Here is a 12,935-nt window from a genome sequence, read left to right as displayed (position 1 = left end):
CAGCTTCAATTCCTTTAGCTATTCCCATTGGTCGAGTTCCAATTAATTATCTACCTAACGTTTAGGTGTTCAATTGCAGCGGCTTCTCCAAACTCTATCTTATCACTTACACGGCAGCTTTACGTACCTCATCCCAAAAAGTCCAGACCTACAAAAAGCCACTTTGCCTTTACACCAAGACACCAAGACTTGAACTCCGTTCCAACAACTTCGAAATCATGTTCTTGACTTGATTCGCAATATATGGTTCTGTAGTCTTGCCAGCTCCAAGCTCTGCCGCATGCCAGAGCTTGCGACAGAGCTACTTCGTCTCTTACTCCTCTAGCTCAATATATAGGTACTATTTACGACTCTTAAGGCATCATGATACCACGACTTTTTCAGTTGCCATGTGGCCTTGCCGCCGCTCTTCTGGCAACTCTCTGCTTGAACTCGGGCCATGTCGTAGCTGGACCCTCCGTTAATGTTGCTATGAAAGCTGCATTCCCAGCTCCTCCCTATCTCGTCGAGCTCTTGTAGGTTGCGTTCGTGATAGAGTCCAATTAGAATATGTAAATGCTAAACGTGACTTAGAGAGACTGCCGCCGGAGAGAACGCAACGTCTTACTTCCCACTCCTCGATCGAATCGCCGATGGCACCTTTGCGGATGCGAAGACTGACAAGGAACTGTACGAGAAGTTCCTCCAAGTTTTAAAACAAGATGGCCACATGGAAAATTCAGAGGCATTGTCTACTTTCAAGCTTGCCCTCTCCATGAGGTCAGCAGCTCCGAGGATAGAGGCTCATTATCAATACTACGATACGGCCGTAGCGCCCTCCCTAGGAAAAGCAAGGACCGACTGCGCCGAGTGGGTGCTCATGAGCGGGAAGCAGTACTGCTCAGCTTCGCTTGCGCACGCCGACGGCCACATCTCAGGGGACTCGTATGTACCATACCTTGATATTATTCGACCGTATCTTACATGAATATAGGCAGACACGATCGCTTCCATTCGATCGCGCTTTAGGAGCAGGTTCTGATGTGATACTATACGCGGATATCACTAAACCTGAATTTGGGCCCTTCCATAAATCCCTATCCGAGATGGCCCGAAAAGGGGACGTTTCGTACCGGCTAAGATATCGCGTTGACCAAACCGAGGAAAGAGAACCGCTGCCGGTCAGCGGGTACGGCGTGGAGCTTCAGCTAAAGCGAACAGACTATATTGTCATTGACGACCGCGAAGCTGAATCTGAGACGGGTTCGGCCGCCAAGTCTGCACCTACCGAAGTCGTACTCGACGGAGAAGAGGAGGTAACAGACCTAAAGCCGCTGTCAAGTTCTGAATTGGCATCGTTAGGTCTCAAAGCCGGTTCTTTTATCATGCAAAGCGATGACCCTTTTCAAACATTGATCAAGTTGACTCAGGACTTTCCGAAGTTCTCTACGTCGGTCGCCGCGCATAACGCTTCAGATGCTTTCGTTAAGGAGCATCGCCAGAATCGTGCCCTGAGCGTACCTGCCGGGATGAATGTCCTCTGGATGAACGGCGTCCAGCTGATCGAACGACAAATCGATCCGTTCACCCTCGTCAACAGTATTCGACGGGAAAGAAAACTTATCGAGGGCGTGACAAGTTTAGGGTTAAGCGGGAAAGAGGCCGTGTCCCTACTTGGCCATCGCGAAGTAACATCGGCCAAGTCGGACGACGAGCCTCGTAGGTTTGACTGGCGGGACGAAATTGAAGAAGGCCGCGTCATTATCTGGCTGAACAATATCGAAAAGGATAAGCGATATGCCGAGTATCCCAAGAGTCTTATGGCTGTAAGTACTAACAAACCAAGAGGTACATCATCCTACAACTGGCTAACTATTTCTAGCTTATGCAAAGGACTTACCCTGGACAAATTCCTCCGATCCGTAAGGATATATTCAATCTCGTCATTCCGGTGGACTTGAGCAAACCAGAAGATCTGTCCTTGGTCGTTGAGCAGCTGCAGACTTTCATAAAAAGGCTTCTCCCCGTCCGTTTCGGACTAGTCCCGTTGACACCAACGAAAACAGCCGAAGAGCGAGCGAAGGTAGCTTATCATCTATTAGAGAACTATGGTTTATCCAGCCTCATGTCTTATCTAGAGGCTTGCAGTACGGGGGACCGATCTGAACAGGCACACTTTGACAAGGCAATTAAAAATCGTGCTCCGAAGGACGAAGTCGCACCCCTTTCGCTCAAGGATATTCTCGAATCAGAAGACCACACCAAGCAAATCAAGCTTGCGAATCATTGGGTAGAGCGACTTAACGCCAATACCGAAGTGCCTCCGCTGTTTCTTAATGGTCTGGCCATACCACGGGAAGACAATTGGCTTCAAGTCATGAGCATGAGGATGGGTACCGACCTACAACTAGTTCAACAGGGAATCTTCACGGGCGCAGTCGACGACGAGACATGGATTCCGCAGCTCTTCCTAGAGGGCGCAGCAACTCGGCGCAACCTCTACATTTATCCCGACGGCGAGAATACTCTCATCGTATTAGACGTAAATAAGCTCTACTCCGAACACAAGGATCTGTTCGAACAAGTTCCAGTTATCGAAGCGGGTGAGGACACGAGCAAGGAGACCTGGGCTACTCTGACAGTAGTCGCCGATCTGAGCTCGCAACAAGGTCTCCGTCTTCTTTTATCTGCCTTATCGTTCCGGCGTAACAACCCCGGAGTGCGCCTTGATATTGTCAACAATGCTCAGAAATCGAGCAGCGCGCACGAGATCAACGCGCTGCTCAAGAAAGACGTTAACAAACTCTTAGAAGTTGAAAATTTGGAGACGCTAGAAGTTCTCTTATCAGGTCCGGCTGACGTGCAGGATGACGGATACAATGCAGCGTTGTCGTGTTTCCTAACAGCCGCAGCCGTCGCCCCAGGCGCACATTTTCTCATCCTCAACGGTCGTATAATCGGCCCATTCGTTGACGACTCGGGATTTACGGAGAATGACTTCGAGCTACTACTTGAATTCGAGCAGGAAACAAGAATACTCCCGGTGTATAAGGCAGTTGACGCGCTAGGTTTGGCGGACAAGATCACCCATCCTCTAACTGCCGCGAAGCTTACGTCGGTAACCGCTCTATCCACTATATCAGACCTGCCCGAGGGGATTTTCGAATCCGCCCCGACCCTAAGAACGGCTCTATTCGATGCGTGGAACTCCACTCACACGATGATCGACGTCGGTGATGCGTCCAGAGCTAATATTCACTTCGTTGCCATGATCAACCCCGCCAGCGAGATAGGACAGAAGTGGGCCCCTATACTCAAGGTTCTATCCCAGCTAGACGGTGTTTACATGCGCATCTTCTTGAACCCAAGAGAGAAAATTGAAGAGCTCCCAGTCAAGAGATTCTACCGCTACGTCTTAGACTCGGCACCATCTTTCGACGAGGATGGAAAGGTCAGCGCTCTGAGTGCCACGTTCAAGGGACTTCCTTCAGAAGCTCTTCTCAACCTTGGTATGGATGTGCCACCTGCTTGGCTAGTAGCAGCGAAGGTTTCAATTCACGATTTGGATAACGTGAAGTTGAGCTCCATCAAAACTGACGTAGAAGCCACCTACGAACTCGAGCACATCCTTATCGAAGGTCACTCACGAGAAGTATCGGGCGGTCCACCGCGTGGTGTTCAGCTATTGCTCGGCACCGAGCTTGATTCCCATTTCGACGACACGATCATCATGGCCAACGTTGGCTACTTCCAGTTCAAAGCCAGCCCTGGGTATTACAATATACACCTCAAGGAAGGAAGAAGTTCGGAAATCTTCGATATCATCAGCGTGGGCGCAAAGGGATATAATCCCGTCCCCGGTGACGAAGGTACCGAAGTTGCTCTCATGGACTTCCAGGGTACGACTCTATACCCGCGGCTGGAAAGGAAGCCTGGTATGGAGCTAGAAGACGTCCTCGAGGAAAGCAGTTCGGACGGCGGCGACGATCTCCTCTCTCGCGGTCTCAAGTTTGCCGAAGGAATCCTCGGGACAAAGCCCAAGCCCAAGTCGGTCTCGAACGAAGAGCACGCCGAGATCAACATCTTCTCCGTGGCGAGCGGTCATCTATACGAGCGCATGCTCAACATCATGATGGTCTCCGTCATGAAGAATACAAATCACACGGTCAAGTTCTGGTTTATCGAGCAGTTCCTGTCTCCGTCTTTCAAAGAATTCATACCCCACTTAGCTAAAGAGTACGGCTTCAAATACGAGATGGTTACGTACAAGTGGCCGCACTGGCTCCGCCAGCAGAAAGAGAAGCAGCGCGAAATCTGGGGGTACAAGATCCTATTCCTGGACGTCCTCTTCCCCCTATCACTCGATAAGGTCATATTCGTCGACGCGGATCAGATCGTCAGGACGGATATGATAGACCTTGTCAATCTTGACCTGCAGGGCGCGCCCTACGGCTTTACACCAATGTGCGATTCTCGGACCGAGATGGAGGGCTTCCGCTTCTGGAAGCAAGGCTACTGGAAGAATTACCTCCGCGGGAAGCCTTACCACATCTCAGCCCTCTACGTGGTCGACCTTCGCCGCTTTAGGCAGCTAGCCGCGGGCGACAGGCTCAGGCAGCACTACCATCAGCTATCGGCCGATCCGGGCTCCCTCTCTAACCTCGACCAGGACCTGCCAAACCACATGCAGTTCGTGATCCCGATTCACAGCCTGCCGCAAGAGTGGTTGTGGTGCGAGACGTGGTGCAGCGACGAGAGCCAGAAGGAAGCGCGAACTATCGATCTATGTAACAATCCGCAGACCAAAGAGCCGAAACTCGACCGAGCTAGGAGGCAAGTTCCGGAATGGACCGTGTACGACGACGAGATCGCCGCCGTAGATCGACGGAGGAAAGGATTAGTCACAGACGGCGACACCCAGAAGGTGCTTACTATTGGTAGTGACGAAAGGAACCCCAAGAGCAGGACGCTCGAGGAGAAGCCTGATGTAAAGACGAGGACGAAGGATGAATTATAAAATTTTAGATATTTGCGCACCTATAGATATTTAGACTTGATCGAGTCTTTTGACAAAACCCTGAAGTTTGATTAACCGTGGCGTGTTTCCAAATCGGATTGGACCATAAACCCTCTTTTCTAATATCTACCATCATATGTATTAAGAAAACATGAGGCGAATCTCCTAGGCTGCTTATATCCGAAGATGCCCATTTTGAAGATGACTAGTCATATTTTCAGCTAATCGTATTGGATACCTAACCGTCAGCAGATTTATTTGAATTCGCATCTCACCAGCATAACATCACGCATACGCAGCCGCTTCTTTGTGGCCATCCAGCTTGGCGCACCAAGAGGTTGAAATACATAAAAAACTCCACTGGACAGTAGTGGATTCGATTCACTAAGATGTAGTACCACAGTCCACTAAATACTTACTACCCCGGCCCCTTTCGCGTCCCCATTGTCCTAAAAACATCCACCATTTACCTACCGTCCACTAACTATCATCCATCCACTCGCCCCCATATCCATATCCCTATCCATACCCATATCCATATATCCATTCCCCAGCGTACCTATGTAATGTACCTTACGCCACCGGGCTCAAGACATGCCAGCTTTTCTCACTTTCCTCTGCAGCAGCACAGCATTTCGTCCATCGTGTCGCGCACCGCCGCCGTTAGTCATTTAGTACATACCTACATACATACCTACCTTAGGTATCTAGTGTATAACCTGGTTGTAAGGTATAAAATTAAGGGTCAGTCAGGGTAACCTTTATCGTTAACTATATATTTCTCGCCTTTACGTTAGGTTAACTAGGTACCTAACCTAACCTACCTAATCTAAGAACACATTATGGAGCTCGGGTGCTCGGTGATCTCGCCGCTGGCCCCGCATAAGCACACCCACACCGTGATATTCTTGCACGGCCGCGGCGACACCTCGCGGAACATGGCCGATGCCCTGCTGTCGCGGTGGACGAGGGATTCGCGCGGCCGCTCGCTGGTGGATGAGTTTCCCTCGGTGCGCTGGGTCTTTCCGGTACGTCCGTTATTTCGTATTTGTTCGCTCGGGGGTTTTAAATGACGTATATCCCGAGAATCTCTCCGGATTGTCTCAGGGGCTAACCCGCACCCACTCCCGCTCCCGCTCCCGCTCCCGCTCCTAACACCCCCCAGGAAGCCGAGCCCCGTCTCGCCGAAACCCTCGGCGAGGTCTGCCCGCAGTGGTTCGACGTGTCCAACATGCTGGACCTGACCGACGCCGAAGAGATGCAAGTCTTCGGCTTACGCGGCAGCGTCGCCAGTATCCGGCGGTTGGTGCGGCGCGAGGCCCGCACCGTCGGCGGCATGGACCACGTCGTGCTAGCCGGCGTTAGTCAAGGCGGCGCCACGGTGTTCCACACTCTACTACACCTCGACGACGGCGGTGGCGCCGAGAATGCCGACGGCGAGCTTATGGCGTTGCAGGAGAAAGGGGAGGAAGAGGTGCCGGCATCGGAGTCCCGGCTCTGCGGCATCATGGGGTTCTCGTGCTGGCTGCCGTTTCCGGGCGGGTCGCTGGAGGAAACCCGCGAGGTACTAGGGATGGAGGACGGGTGGCCCAAGACGGATACCGTAGTGCGGAATACGCCTGCGTTCCTAGGCCACTGCGCCGACGACTCGCTCGTCTTTGTCGAGTACGGCCGGCAGTTGAGAACTGGGCTTAAGAGTTTCGGTATGAATGTCGAGTGGCATGAGTATGAGGACGGGGGGCACTGGATTAATGCCCCGAAGGGTGTGGATGATGCGGTGGAGTTCCTCAAGGCGCAGGGGATACCGCTGGCGGAGTTGGAGGAGGAGGAATAGACTTGTCTACGGGAGAGGATAAGTTGAGCTTTGATGTCATGACAGTTGACTTGAAGGTCACTGCGTTTTGTCGCTCTTGCTCTGGGGGGTATGAGATAGAATGTCAAATAGAACTACCGTGTAATTATAATGTTTTGCTGGATATTATCACTGACGTGTCATGTTACTACGTTATACTACGTTACAATCTTGTTTCGCTAATATTCTTCATTACGTTGCGAATGGCGGTCATATCTTTTACCATCTTGACGATACTATACTCAAAGAAGAAGAAAAGAAAAAAAAAGAAAAAACCTGGCTCCAAGTTAATCTTACATTTCATAACCCAAATCGTCAACAGATCCCATTTACAAGCTATCATATTCTAATTATACCCAATCTCATCTTTATCAATGGGGTTTAAACTGATTTAACCTAGGTCTTTGAAGTAAGTTGACGATACCGCCAATTGTCTCATACACTATATCATTAGGGTCACCGACGCCAGCCGCTATCACCTTATTTGTATCGCCTCGGCGTATTGCCTCGAGACGCTACTATATACCGGTAACTCTTCGTAGTGACATAGTTAGCAAATATAAGTAATCGATTTCGTGCACTGTCTAGGAGCTTTTACCTCATATCTGATAGATGTGCCCAGTCCCTCAACTGTTTGTCTGGCGTCTTATATGTAGTTGATAGGGGAAACCCGTTCCTGGAACCGCCTTCCTGAGTATATTGTAGTCGGCAGAAGTAGGATCTGTTACTTGAACCGTTTATTTAATAGTCTCGTATTTAATAGAGGTAGGTAGTGTCTTGGCTTTAACCGTCTTGTCGTAATTGTCTTTTGAATTATCTACCTAGAGCTTTGATACTGGGCTCTGTTTGCCCATCCACTCTAAGGTAGCAGTGGCGGAGTTTTGTGGTTTCTTCTGCCTTGCCATGTCTTAAAACCCGTGCGTGTAATGCTGTAATTAGTTATATTGAATCGATTTAATATAGACTTAATGTTGGACTTTTTGGAGAACGAGGAGGATGTTGTGATGTAAGGATGTAAGGATGAAAGTGATGAGAGTATGTGGTAGGATTCTAGGATTCTCTGTTACCTAGTCGAAGGTTTTAAATGTTGAATTTGAAATATTCTGCACTTAGGTTGACCGACTTGCGCCTTCCCTTGTTTTATATTATGCGTGACTACCACTAGCGAAGTACATCATTTAGTACACTTGGGCAGATGCAACTGTTATCAGTGGGAAGGTGGGCTATTTCCTTATGTAAGGTATGCTGAGGCACTTACTCTTTCTAAGTGTCATGAGGTGGACCAAGAAGCAAGGAAACAACTTCGTTATTCCGCAAGGAACTATAAACTGCCTACGGGAGCCTACAGCTATACTGACAGTGTCCTTCATTCTGGATGTCTCATCTAAAATCCTAACGCTAGGTTAGCCGAGATATCTCAGGATTTCAGGGGATACTATACTGACTAGGTCTATCTGGATTTAACGTACTACGGCAGGTATAATAGCCATACCGGCAAGACTTGTTATACCGGTAAATGCGCATGTCCTAAAGTGCCAGCGAGATACGGTGGGGTAGACTTAAGTATAGCTCTGTTAATAAGCTGATTTTGGATTGATAGTATAGCAATTGTACCTGCTTTAATACGTTGATTCCAATTAAACCTAGTCAATATTATAGCCCTTACATGCCTGATGACATCAATAGTAAATAGGCATCATCAGTATAATAGTTCTAGTCAGTATAATAGCCTTTAAGATCTTGGGAGCTTCACGGAACGAAACTGGAACAGCGTAACGACTTAATTCTTTCATCAGAGTTCGTTTTGTACAACTATAAAAAATTCTAGAACCGGCTGGAGAAACATCATGACGGGGTAGAAATATAATAGTCCCATAAAGCATGAATCCGTAAAACCAACCCAAGTTCCTATACACCCCGAGTGCTGTAATTCCAGCAGGCCTCCCCACAATGCGCCTGCATGCATCCCCCCATATTATCGATTTGATTTTCTATATCATCCCTTAGAGCTTTCATTTCGCGTTCTTCGCGTTCTTAGCCATTGTGTTCAGCGCGCTTCCATTCTTGAACCATTCGATCTGATCCGAATTAAAAGTATGATTTAGCTTAACATCGAACGGCTTGCCGTCCTTAGGATGTACCCTCATCGTCAGAGGTTTGCCGACAGCTAGCTCTGTGCAGAAGAGATCAATCTAGATTGCATGCAAGAATTAGTTAATGGAACTACGACAAGTAGATATGGTTCATAGAAAAGGAAATAACTTACCCTATCATCAGGCTTGATCCTGTCGTAGTCGGCGGGGTCCGCGAACGTAAGAGGAAGCATGCCCTGCTTCTTCAGGTTGGTTTCGTGGATGCGAGCGAAGCTTCGAGTAATGATGGCAAGGCCACCAAGATGTCGCGGTTCCAAAGCAGCGTGCTCCCGAGAGCTTCCCTCACCATAGTTCCAATCTCCAATGACAACCCATTTGATCCCCTTAGCCTTGTAGTCGCGGGCCACAGCCGGGACAGCATCCCACTCTCCCGTGGTCGCGTTCTTGACCTTGTTCGCCTCACCGTTGGCCTCGTTGATAGCACCAATCAACATGTTGTTGGAGATGTTGTCAAGATGTCCACGGTACTTGAGCCAGGGGCCAGCCATAGAGATGTGGTCAGTGGTGGTCTTTCCCTTCGCCTTGATCAAGATGGGCATGTCCAGAGCATCTTTTCCATCCCAAGGTGGGAAGGGCTGTAGAACCTGGAGACGGTCGGAAGAAGGAGAAACTTGGACATTGACCCAAGAGCGGTCAGCAGGGGGGGCCTGGTAGGTGTTGTTTCCAGGGTCGTATCCGTTTGCGGGGAGACCGTCGCCGGTGGGAGGAGCCAGCAGGAACTCGTTACCGTCCTTGTCCTTCAGCTTGTCGGTTAGGGGGTTGAAGTGTAAGTTGCCAGCAATTGACAAAGCAACAACTAGATCGGGAGAAGTAACGAAGGAATGAGTCGCGGGATTTCCGTCGTTTCGGCCGGTAAAGTTACGGTTGTAAGAGGATAGGATCGAGTTGGCCTCGCCCTTCTTGACGTCCCGTCGATCCCATTGGCCAATACAAGGACCACAGGCGTTGGCCAGCACCATGCCGCCAAATTCCTCGAATGTCTGAAGTTGGCCATCACGGGCAATGGTGGCGCGGATCTGTTCGGAACCAGGAGTAACAAAAAAGGCAGACTGAGCCTTCAGACCATGGTTAAGAGCATCCCGGGCGATAGAAGCAGCTCGAGACATGTCCTCGTAGGAAGAGTTTGTGCAAGATCCAATGAGGCCAGCTTTGAGCTCCTCAGGCCAGCCATTGGCCTTGACAGCCTCGGAAAACTTAGAAATGGGGGTTGCTAGATCAGGTGTAAAGGGACCGTTGATATGCGGTTCGAGTTCGGAGAGATTGATTTCGATGAATTGATCATATTCGGCACCCTCGTCCTCACGTAGTTCCTTAGCATAAGAGCGAGCGAAGTCACCAATTTCAGTTCGCTTAGTAGCCTTTAGGTAGTCGTACATGCGGTCGGTAAAGGGGAAAACGGAGGTGGTGGCACCAATTTCAGCGCTTTTGTGAAAGTCAGCATTTGCCTAATTCATAGATCGAAAGGTGGAGTTAAGAGAGAAAGAAGAAAAGGGAGAAGGAAGGGGGGGAGAGATAATAAAAAACCCCAAAGAAAAACAAATTCGAAAAAATCCGAAGAAATTCAAAAGAATTCTTAGAACGCCGGAAAAAAATAAGAAAAATAAAGAAAAGCTGAAAAAACGAACCCCATGTTCGCGACGGTGCCTAAGCCTGTAGCCGATACGCTGTTGAGACCAGGCCCGTGATACTCAGCGATGAACCCAGTTCCGCCCTTTACGGTAAGTAGGCCTGCTACCTTGAGGATGATATCTATAGACTCATTAGAATGGTTAAGATAATGTAAGGAAGTTACGACTTACCTTTGGGACTAGTCCAGCCCTTTAGCTCGCCTGTGAGTTTGATCCCTAATATAGGTCAGCTTTTTGTAACTGTAGGCTTTGGGATAGACTTTACCAATATATTTCGGTGCCTTCAGCTCCCAAGGTAGGTTTGCCATGACGTCGACAGCATCAGCACCACCAACACCAATAGCAGCCATACCAAGACCACCGGCATTAGGCGTGTGAGAGTCAGTGCCGATCAGCAGACCACCGGGGAAGGCGTAGTTCTCGAGGATGATTTGGTGGATGATACCGGAGCCGGGTCTCCAGAAGCCGATGTTGTACTTGGCGCATGCTGTAGAAAGGAAGTCGTATACTTCCTTGTTGATGTTGATAGCTCGCTCGAGATCCTTCTCTCCACCAACTTGAGCCTCGATCAGGTGATCACAGTGTACCGTTGTAGGGTTCGCCACGGAAGGCATGCCGGCAGACATGAACTGGAGGATAGCCATCTGAGCAGTGGCATCCTGGCATGCGACTCGATCGGGCCGCAGTTTGAGGTATGACACTCCTCGCTCGATGTCCTGTCCGTGCGGGTCGTCAAGATGAGAGTATAGAACCTTCTCGCCGTATGTCAAAGGGCGGTTCAAGCGGCTGCGAACAATCGCCAAGTTCTCAGACATCTTCTTGTAGTTGATAAAGTTGCCTTCTTCCCAGTTGTTTTGCCTGACCTATAGTTTGAGGGAAATATTAGCCTCCATGATCACCCCTCGAGCAAGCTTTGAAGCTTTGCGATCGATGCTGGCTTACCTTCTTGTCCAAGGCCGAGTCGGCCACGGAGGCCATGCACCTACGCAGGTTCATGTTGGACATGACCCGCGATCGGGCAACATTGCCCAGGACCTGTCGAGTGGCCAACATGTTGACAACTGCGGTCCTGAGGGTAGCTGTGAGGGGTTCAGATGCAAGACACAATCTAGACCGAATTCAACTCCTGCGAAGGTGGGAGGATGAGAAAATTATCAACAGGGAGACAATAGGCCTCTTGAACCTGAAGGAAGAAGGAGGAATTGGTTCTTTAGGAGGAAAGGAAAAAAAAGATTGTGACGGAAAAGAAGAGGAAAAGGTGGAGAGTTTTTGTGGTTTGCGATTAAAGATGTTACCTTTGGCCGCCCGGTACTACGGTAGGGAAGCTGCGAAAGCCTACTGGTCACTACTGGCTAGGCTTGCTAGGGATTTAGATGTATCGGGGTACTTCGGCTAAGACGAAGAGGTACCTCCACTATTGATGGTATCACCCGGCTGAATGGACGAATCACAGCAAATCCGATTACTTTCAGGTCAAAAACTGTGACCTCACCCTGCTTCTTGTAGAATCAGCCACCACATGCGATAACGATGGAAGCATGGCCTACATTGTACATACATACATACATGTATGTATGGATGCTTGAACGTGCATTGATTACAAAGAGGTAGTTATCATGAAGCTAACCTAGGTTCTTCATCTCCTAGTTACATCATGTGCGGTCATCTCTAACTTATACTTATTATATAAGACCGTCGTCATTGTTACAAAAGTTTCAAGAAACTAACTTATCTAAGTAAATCTATCCCAACTTGAGTGGCTTTTGGAAACGAGGGGCATTTGCTCGGCAATAGGACGAAGAACTACGCTAGGATACCTAGATAAGTACATGTATTGTACAAAGCTGAAATTTTCACAGAATGCGCGGAATGCAGATAGATGAAAGCGGTTGGATGGAGACTCTTCATGTATAACGGCCTAAGAGAGGCATGTATATGTAAGGTATTGCCGGACTTGGATATGAGTTGGGTTAGCTGCAAGTTTCAACGCTGTTAGTCAATAATGTTCCTAGAATCGCTTCACAAGCTCGAATTCCTTTGCATGGTGTAATGGATGTACAACAGCCACGATATGTACCTAGATACTTAGAAACATCGTGTAATCAGATCAATGGGATTGGTCAGACTTTACACTTGAAAATCCAATTTGACGTCGTCCCTACGAATAGCACAATTGTTAGTAGTGCATATAATCTGTCAAAGTAGTTCGTCAAATTGATAGGCACATGCAAATCTGTGCGACTTTCTGGTTTTCCTGTAGCTCGAACCTCATTGGAAGCTCGACGATCTATGACCTAGTTTCTACT

General features: G+C 48.9%; 3 protein-coding genes across 3 annotated transcripts; 2 read left to right on the top strand and 1 right to left on the bottom strand.

The window, feature by feature from the left end:
• The first annotated feature begins 65 nt into the window (after positions 1 to 65).
• Positions 66 to 5,207, top strand: F4817DRAFT_338831 (glycosyltransferase family 24 protein). Its single transcript, XM_049303471.1, has 4 exons — positions 66 to 515; positions 574 to 924; positions 974 to 1,805; positions 1,862 to 5,207. The coding sequence occupies exons 1-4, from the start codon at positions 364 to 366 to the stop codon at positions 4,994 to 4,996; spliced, it is 4,470 nt and encodes a 1,489-aa protein (XP_049158650.1). The 5' UTR covers positions 66 to 363; the 3' UTR covers positions 4,997 to 5,207.
• Positions 5,208 to 5,557: 350 nt separating this feature from the next.
• Positions 5,558 to 6,910, top strand: F4817DRAFT_119438 (alpha/beta-hydrolase). The gene is made up of 4 exons (XM_049297601.1): positions 5,558 to 5,564; positions 5,620 to 5,726; positions 5,781 to 6,024; positions 6,162 to 6,910. The coding sequence occupies exons 3-4, from the start codon at positions 5,839 to 5,841 to the stop codon at positions 6,828 to 6,830; spliced, it is 855 nt and encodes a 284-aa protein (XP_049158649.1). The 5' UTR covers positions 5,558 to 5,564; positions 5,620 to 5,726; positions 5,781 to 5,838; the 3' UTR covers positions 6,831 to 6,910.
• A 1,630-nt stretch (positions 6,911 to 8,540) lies between these two features.
• F4817DRAFT_338825 (aconitate hydratase) lies at positions 8,541 to 11,987 on the bottom strand. Its single transcript, XM_049303470.1, has 6 exons — positions 11,572 to 11,987; positions 10,895 to 11,492; positions 10,801 to 10,845; positions 10,627 to 10,750; positions 9,115 to 10,423; positions 8,541 to 9,040 (listed from the first exon to the last, which is right to left on the bottom strand). Exons 1-6 carry the CDS (start codon positions 11,680 to 11,682, stop codon positions 8,861 to 8,863), a joined length of 2,367 nt encoding a protein of 788 aa, XP_049158648.1. The 5' UTR covers positions 11,683 to 11,987; the 3' UTR covers positions 8,541 to 8,860.
• Between the last annotated feature and the right edge of the window lie 948 nt (positions 11,988 to 12,935).

Source organism: Daldinia loculata (assembly GCF_022478755.1).
Source record: "Daldinia loculata strain CBS 113971 unplaced genomic scaffold F4817scaffold_27, whole genome shotgun sequence".
NCBI lineage: Eukaryota > Fungi > Ascomycota > Sordariomycetes > Xylariales > Hypoxylaceae > Daldinia > Daldinia loculata.
Note: the sequence above shows the minus strand (reverse complement) of the source record. Positions and strands in the feature narration are given on the sequence as shown.

Excerpts from the sequence above, each read along its gene's own strand:
- F4817DRAFT_338825 (XM_049303470.1), bottom strand. The coding sequence starts at position 11,682 with ATGTTGGCCACTCGACAGGTCCTGGGCAATGTTGCCCGATCGCGGGTC. Across the intron at positions 10,751-10,800 it reads GGGCTGGACTAGTCCCAAAG|ATATCATCCTCAAGGTAGCA; the intron begins GTAAGTCGTAAC and ends ATGAGTCTATAG. Across the intron at positions 9,041-9,114 it reads GGATCAAGCCTGATGATAGG|ATTGATCTCTTCTGCACAGA; the intron begins GTAAGTTATTTC and ends CATGCAATCTAG.
- F4817DRAFT_119438 (XM_049297601.1), top strand. The coding sequence starts at position 5,839 with ATGGAGCTCGGGTGCTCGGTGATCTCGCCGCTGGCCCCGCATAAGCAC. Across the intron at positions 6,025-6,161 it reads CGGTGCGCTGGGTCTTTCCG|GAAGCCGAGCCCCGTCTCGC; the intron begins GTACGTCCGTTA and ends AACACCCCCCAG.
- F4817DRAFT_338831 (XM_049303471.1), top strand. The coding sequence starts at position 364 with ATGATACCACGACTTTTTCAGTTGCCATGTGGCCTTGCCGCCGCTCTT. Across the intron at positions 516-573 it reads CCCTATCTCGTCGAGCTCTT|AGAGACTGCCGCCGGAGAGA; the intron begins GTAGGTTGCGTT and ends AACGTGACTTAG. Across the intron at positions 925-973 it reads GGCCACATCTCAGGGGACTC|GCAGACACGATCGCTTCCAT; the intron begins GTATGTACCATA and ends ACATGAATATAG.